Source organism: Salmo trutta, chromosome 25, assembly GCF_901001165.1.
Source record: "Salmo trutta chromosome 25, fSalTru1.1, whole genome shotgun sequence".
NCBI classification, from domain to species: domain Eukaryota; kingdom Metazoa; phylum Chordata; class Actinopteri; order Salmoniformes; family Salmonidae; genus Salmo; species Salmo trutta.
This window is the reverse complement of record NC_042981.1, coordinates 11,239,820-11,248,005: the sequence shown is the minus strand read 5'-3', so window position 1 is coordinate 11,248,005 and position 8,186 is coordinate 11,239,820. Positions and strand designations below refer to the sequence as shown.

Here is an 8,186-nt window from a genome sequence, read left to right as displayed (position 1 = left end):
TCCCTGTCCTCTCCCACAGTCCTGACCCTAAGATACCTCTCAGTCCCTGTCCTCTCCCAGTCCTGACCCTAAGATACCTCTCAGTCCCTGTCCTCTCCCACAGTCCTGACCCTAAGATACCTCTGTCCCTGTCCTCTCCCACAGTCCTGACCCTAAGATACCTCTGTCCCTGTCCTCTCCCACAGTCCTGACCCTAAGATACCTCTCAGTCCCTGTCCTCTCCCACAGTCCTGACCCTAAGATACCTCTCAGTCCCTGTCCTCTCCCACAGTCCTGACCCTAAGATACCTCTGTCCCTGTCCTCTCCCACAGTCCTGACCCTAAGATACCTCTCAGTCCCTGTCCTCTCCCACAGTCCTGACCCTAAGATACTTCTCAGTCCCTGTCCTCTCCCACAGTCCTGACCCCTAAGATACTTCTCAGTCCCTGTCCTCTCCCACAGTCCTGACCCTAAGATACCTCTCAGTCCCTGTCCTCTCCCACAGTCCTGACCCTAAGATACCTCTCAGTCCCTGTCCTCTCCCACAGTCCTGACCCTAAGATACCTCAGTCCCTGTCCTCTCCCACAGTCCTGACCCTAAGATACCTCTCAGTCCCTGTCCTCTCACACAATCCTGACCCTAAGATACCTCTCAGTCCCTGTCCTCTCCCACAGTCCTGACCCTAAGATACTTCTCAGTCCCTGTCCTCTCCCACAGTCCTGACCCTAAGATACCTCTCAGTCCCTGTCCTCTCCCACAGTCCTGACCCTAAGATACCTCTCAGTCCCTGTCCTCTCCCACAGTCCTGACCCTAAGATACCTCTCAGTCCCTGTCCTCTCCCACAGTCCTGACCCTAAGATACCTCTCAGTCCCTGTCCTCTCCCACAGTCCTGACCCTAGATACCTCTCAGTCCCTGTCCTCTCCCACAGTCTTGACCCTAAGATACTTCTCAGTCCCTGTCCTCTCCCACAGTCCTGACCCTAAGATACTTCTCAGTCCCTGTCCTCTCCCACAGTCCTGACCCTAAGATACCTCTCAGTCCCTGTCCTCTCCCACAGTCCTGACCCTAAGATACCTCTCAGTCCCTGTCCTCTCCCACAGTCCTGACCCTAAGATACCTCTCAGTCCCTGTCCTCTCCCACAGTCCTGACCCTAAGATACTTCTCAGTCCCTGTCCTCTCCCACAGTCCTGACCCTAAGATACCTCTCAGTCCCTGTCCTCTCCCACAGTCCTGACCCTAAGATACCCCTCAGTCCCTGTCCTCTCCCACAGTCCTGACCCTAAGATACCTCTCAGTCCCTGTCCTCTCCCACAGTCCTGACCCTAAGATACCTCTCAGTCCCTGTCCTCTCCCACAGTCCTGACCCTAAGATACCTCTCAGTCCCTGTCCTCTCCCACAGTCCTGACCCTAAGATACCTCTCAGTCCCTGTCCTCTCCCACAGTCCTGACCCTAAGATACCTCTCAGTCCCTAAAATACCTCCCATCCCGTCTTTCTCTCTGTGTCTTTTTCTCTCTCTGTCTCTCTGTTATTCCGTCTCCGTCTGTCCGTCTTTCTCTCTCTGTCACTCCGTCTTTCTCTCTCTGTCACTCCGTCTTTCTCTCTCTGTCACTCCGTCTTTCTCTCTCTGTCACTCCGTCTTTCCCTCTCTGTCACTCCGTCTTTCTCTCTGTCACTCCGTCTTTCTCTCTGTCACTCCGTCTTTCTCTCTGTCACTCCGTCTTTCTCTCTCTGTCACTCCGTCTTTCTCTCTCTGTCACTCCGTCTTTCTCTCTCTGTCACTCCGTCTTTCTCTCTCTGTCACTCCGTCTTTCTCTCTGTCACTCCGTCTTTCTCTCTGTCACTCCGTCTTTCTCTCTCTGTCACTCCGTCTTTCTCTCTCTGTCACTCCGTCTTTCTCTCTCTGTCACTCCGTCTTTCTCTCTCTGTCACTCCGTCTTTCTCTCTGTCTTTTCTGCATCAGTTTCAAAATGGCACAAATGTGACCAATGTTTATTCATTGAATAAGGTTTACCTTTATTGAACAAGTGCTGACAACTAAGTACTGTACGTGTCTCGAGAGTCCAAGAAAAGTCAAAGAATTCAGATCCTGACTGAATAAGAAATTTAGGCTGAAACGATCACATAAAAGTGATTCATTGCAAGCAGTGTGTAGAAGTTTCTTTTATGAATATCATGTCAACGTTTCAGTCAGAGGCACCTGCTAAGCTAAAGGAACCATACAGTGTGTGTGCATTGCATTTACATGGTAGAATGATGCTGCCATAATATTCACCTTGGGGATACCAATCCTGACATAGTCATTGTCTGTCGTGGATTGTCGTGGACTGACAGCCACTACAACTCACACAGCACTCACTGGGACGACCACTGACACAGCCCCATCTGCTGTTCCAATACTGAACAGTAACTATTGGCAGGAAAAGAGAGTTTAGAAATTAGTCTCTTCCATGTTTAGCCTTAACCTACTGAAAATGTGGAACAATCTCTCCTTATAACAAATCCTTATATTCATCTCTGCAAAATGTGTTAAATCATATAACAGTCAGATTTAGCCCTCCCTGCAATACCAAGACATCCTCACCACAAGAAATTGTGAACTTAGAAACTTTATTGAACATGTGTGACAAACATTAACAGTATTATATTTTCTATATAAAGGATTTGAAAACCTTAAAGCCCTTACATTTTTTTTTTTTTATAAACATTTCTTCACAGAGATTTAACAATTCACAAGACAAGCAAAATCTGCAAATACAAACAATACAAACAGTATTGATTTATAAAAACTAAACACGCCAGTGGAGGCTGCTGAGGGGAGAACGGCTCAATCTCTAGAACGGTACAAATGGAACGGCATCAAACACCTGGAAACCATGTGTTTGATGTGTTTGATACCATTCCACTGATTCCGCTCCAGCCAGTACCAGGAGCCCGTCCTCTACAATTAAGCTTCCCACCAACCTCCTATCACACACTCCCTTCAATTCTGATTTAATGATATGTGAGTTGATTCAACTCGTTCTCACACAAAACAATCCAATACAAGACTTACACACAAAAGCTTTTACCTTATTTTCCAGACAAACAAAATACATCAATTCTTCTTTCGAAACACTGCTCATTAGTACAATGTCCTTTTCCCTCTATAAAGTTCCCACTTCAAGACAGCCCACTGCATTGCATACATGCAGTTGAGTGATATTTTTTTTAAATGTCATACTATTTAGAATCTTATGCCATACCATAATTACAGTATTTAAAGCCTTAAGACACACCAAAGAAAAATAAGATAATTATTTTGGTTCATTTTTTACATGTACACTTATCCACCCAACTACTAACTACCATGATTCCAATGTAAATAACTTAATGCACAATTCTAGCCCAGCTAGATGACAAAACAAGAACGAATATATATTTGATATATAATAGTTATGAAATAACTTCTTTCAAATATTTTCTAAAATCCTTTTTCTATGGATAAATATCAAATATATAGTAGCGAATGTTGCACAGTGAGTGGATGATGAGCTACAGAGAAGAGGTTTAGGACAGTCCCTCAGTAGTAGTTCAGTAGAGCCAGGCTCTGGTCAACACTGCCCCCTTGTGGCTGCCCTTGGACATGTCACCTTGAAACTACAGCACCTTGGAAGAGACAAACAGTGCCCTTTGATTAACCTTCCTTTTAAATAATTTAGTTTCTTTTACTTTAAATTAAAATACAAAAATTATTTACATTTTCATTTTATAGACAATCCAAATAAATCATGTTCTATAATGCTAAAGCTATTTAAAGCGATACGCAGGATTTATGAAGTAAAAAAAAAAGGTCCCTTGTAACTTGATTTTCGAATTAGAACAGCCGTTTGTAAATCTGTCATTACTTATGAAACTCGTCAAACACAAATCACCAACACATCTCAGCAAAACAAATGGATGCATGTAAGAGTCATTTCTTTTTAACAAGACAACAATAGGATCTGATTGACAGAGAAAAACAGCTCACACACACACACACACACACACCATGTGACATGGATCGCCAACAACATGTGCCAATACATACAATATATATTATAGGAACAGGTTTCTCTTGACCAAAAGACCCAGACCACTGCTATGTGCTTGAGTTCATAACATAATGCCTTATCTAATAGCAGCCATATGGTACAGCTGGCCTGCACACCTGAATGATGGGTTGTTCACAGTGACCAAACACACAGCTTTTGTTTTCACAGTGACGGCTAGGCTACGTACGTCCTTGCAGTAACTAAAGGAGTAAGCAGTAGTGGCATTCTTTACATGTACTCAACCTACAATCCAAATGAAGGACAATTCGTGTCCATGAACCTCAGTCTACAGAAACAAAATATCAATTGAACATTCTTCAAAAAAACGATTTGTAAAAACAAGGGTCAAAGTAAATCAAAAGTGCAAAGGTTGATATTAAAGCTGATTTGCATGTTAGGTTGGATACTTAGGCTACAGCCTATTGAAGGGACCCACCGTTACGGTTCTACTGAAGGGACCCACCGTTACGGTTCTACTGAAGGGACCCACCGTTACGGTTCTACTGAAGGGACCCACCGTTACGGTTCTACTGAAGGGACCCACCGTTACGGTACTACTGAAGGGACCCACCGTTACGGTACTACTGAAGGGACGGACCGTTACGGTACTACTGAAGGGACGGACCGTTACGGTTCTACTGAAGGGACCCACCGTTACGGTTCTACTGAAGGGACGGACCGTTACGGTACTACTGAAGGGACGGACCGTTACGGTTCTACTGAAGGGACCCGCCGTTACGGTTCTACTGAAGGGACCCACCGTTACGGTTCTACTGAAGGGACCCACCGTTACGGTTCTACTGAAGGGACCCACCGTTACGGTACTACTGAAGGGACCCACCGTTACGGTACTACTGAAGGGACGGACCGTTACGGTTCTACTGAAGGGACCCACCGTTACGGTTCTACTGAAGGGACGGACCGTTACGGTACTACTGAAGGGACGGACCGTTACGGTTCTACTGAAGGGACCCGCCGTTACGGTTCTACTGAAGGGACCCGCCGTTACGGTACTACTGAAGGGACCCGCCGTTACGGTACTACTGAAGGGACCCGCCGTTACGGTTCTACTGAAGGGACCCGCCGTTAATGTTCTACTGAAGGGACCCGCCGTTACGGTTCTACTGAAGGGACCCGCCGTTACGGTTCTACTGAAGGGACCCGCCGTTACGGTTCTACTGAAGGGACCCGCCGTTACGGTTCTACTGAAGGGACCCGCCGTTACGGTTCTACTGAAGGGACGGACCGTTACGGTACTACTGAAGGGACCCACCGTTACGGTACTACTGAAGGGACCCACCGTTACGGTTCTACTGAAGGGACCCACCGTTACGGTTCTACTGAAGGGACGGACCGTTACGGTTCTACTGAAGGGACGGACCGTTACGGTACTACTGAAGGGACGGACCGTTACGGTTCTACTGAAGGGACCCACCGTTACGGTTCTACTGAAGGGACCCACCGTTACGGTACTACTGAAGGGACCCACCATTACGGTACTACTGAAGGGACCCACCGTTACGGTTCTACTGAAGGGACCCACCGTTACGGTACTACTGAAGGGACCCACCGTTACGGTACTACTGAAGGGACCCACCGTTACGGTTCTACTGAAGGGACCCACCGTTACGGTTCTACTGAAGGGACCCACCGTTACGGTTCTACTGAAGGGACCCACCGTTACGGTTCTACTGAAGGGACCCACCGTTACGGTTCTACTGAAGGGACCCACCGTTACGGTTCTACTGAAGGGACCCACCGTTACGGTTCTACTGAAGGGACCCACCGTTACGGTTCTACTGAAGGGACCCACGTTACGGTACTACTGAAGGGACCCACCGTTACAGTTCTACTGAAGGGACCCACCGTTACAGTTCTACTGAAGGGACCCACCGTTACGGTTCTACTGAAGGGACCCACCGTTACGGTTCTACTGAAGGGACCCACCGTTACGGTTCTACTGAAGGGACCCACTGTTACGGTTCTATTGAAGGGACCCACCATTACGGTTTTACTGAAGGGACCCGCCGTTACGGTTCTACTGAAGGGACCCACCGTTACGGTTCTACTGAAGGGACCCACCGTTACGGTTCTACTGAAGGGACCCACTGTTACGGTACTATTGAAGGGACCCACCGTTACGGTTCTATTGAAGGGACCCACTTTTACGGTTCTATTGAAGAAGACGAGCGGCAGAAAACCACACCCAAGACAATGTGGGATGGGTCTGTATTGTACCACTAGTAGTATTAAATGTAGTGCTGTGAGAGAACCAAACCCATGGGCAGTGCCTCATCAGCCCTCACAGCTGACCATACACAGGACTCAGCCAAGTGGGTTGAGCTTAGTTTAAACAGCATAGCTACGAGTGAGGATGCAGATTACAAATTACATTCGGAACAAAAATATTTGGTCTCCTTCCTCTCAATGGTATGCAAATAAGTGTGAAGATGTTCCTCAAAAAGTGGTCAGTTTGGAGCGTTTTTCTTTCTGGAACAAACAGAGCAAAGACACAGCAGATCAGACTCCCAGTGGAGAGTTCCATATAGGACTCCTCCCTCTCCCCCTCTACTTCCTCCCCCTCCTCCCTCCTCCCTCTCCTCCTCTACTTCCTCCTCCCTCCTCCCTCTCCTCCCCTGCTTCCTCCTCCCTCCTCCCTCTCCTCCCCTGCTTCCTCCTCCATGGCTGTGCTATTACACCGCCCCCCATCCTCTCCTCTCATCCCCTGCTTCTTCTCTTCTGTGGCTGTGCTGTAGTCTATTAATAGACCCAAACAAAAGGCTTGAGGTTTAATGAGGCAGAAGAGAAGCAGGAAGGGAACTCGTGCAGACTGAAGTCAGGAGAAGAGATGAGCTTTGTACCGTTTAGCTTCAAGGGAAGGGTTCAGCCTTTTTATTTCATGGAAAGCCATGTTGTTGGGGGTTTGGTGTCTGTGACCACGGTGTTCTCTTGACATATCAAGCTATAGGTTCAGATGTTCTTGGACAGCTTGACATGATGGATAGATCTAGAATAGATGCATAGTTTCAGCATGAACCAATATATCATATGAAGCACTTTACCAAAACGTAAGCTGAATAAGTCCCCTGTGCTGTGTTGTCTAGAAATTACCATGTTCTATCCCAATAGTCGGACAACGCCGTCCAGATCCTCACACATGAAGTATCCTCACCAGCAACATTTACCTTGACAAACATGTTTGCAAACTTGCATAGAAAGGAAACATCAGCAGCAACCAGGCCAGGTAGCTAGTGGGTCTGTTTCCAAGCTTACAGAATGCTTTGGTTCTAAAAACACTGAATGCTGCTTTCAAACGCAAGTAGATCAAGAAAATAGGTGTTTTCTCTCTCTCTCTCTCTCTCTCTCGTCAAGGTGGGTATCACAAGAGCAGAAAACAAACATGACAGTAAGTGGCAAGAGTTCAAACCACCTGAGAGAGATACAGAGAAAGACAGAGCGAGAGACATACAGGACATGAAAGATGTGTCAAGAAACATGATAACCAGTCAACTGTTTACAATAGTCTAAAGCAGAGCCATACAGACTGTATATACATGTAACTGCCAAAATAAAGGAAACACTTGAATAAATGAGGGATACAAAGTATATTGAAAGCAGGTGCTTCCACACAGATGTGGTTCCTGAGTTAATTAAGCAATTAACATCCCATCATGCTTAGGGTCATGTATAAAAATGCCCAGTTGACCATTATTTTGGCTACCATGGCTAGGAGAAGAGATCTCAGTGACTTTGAAACAGGGGTCTCAAAGGAGCATAGTGTGTGTCTCTCAGTCACCAGATCTCAACCCAATTGAACACTCATGGGAGATTGTGGAGCGGAGCCTGAGACAGAGTTTTCCACCACCATCAACAAAACAAAATTATGGAATTTCTAGGTGGAATAATGTCTTCACATCCAACAGTTCCAGACACTTGTAGAATCTATTCCATGTACATTGAAGCTGTTCTGGCTCTACATCCTATTAAAGACACTTTATGTTGGGTGTTTCCTTTACTTTGGCAGTTACCTGTATATACATCTCTAGTCTGAAGCCTACACAAGGGCAAGCCATCTAATATAGAAAAGGCAGAGATTTTTGGTATAGTACTCCTTTGCCTCTTTCCAAG

General features: G+C 46.5%; 1 protein-coding gene across 1 annotated transcript; it reads right to left on the bottom strand.

Annotated features, from left to right (window-relative positions):
* Positions 1 to 2,578: 2,578 nt before the first annotated feature.
* LOC115162018 (uncharacterized) lies at positions 2,579 to 5,877 on the bottom strand. The gene is made up of 2 exons (XM_029712934.1): positions 4,541 to 5,877; positions 2,579 to 4,486 (listed from the first exon to the last, which is right to left on the bottom strand). Exons 1-2 carry the CDS (start codon positions 5,548 to 5,550, stop codon positions 4,471 to 4,473), a joined length of 1,026 nt encoding a protein of 341 aa, XP_029568794.1. The 5' UTR covers positions 5,551 to 5,877; the 3' UTR covers positions 2,579 to 4,470.
* Positions 5,878 to 8,186: the final 2,309 nt, after the last annotated feature.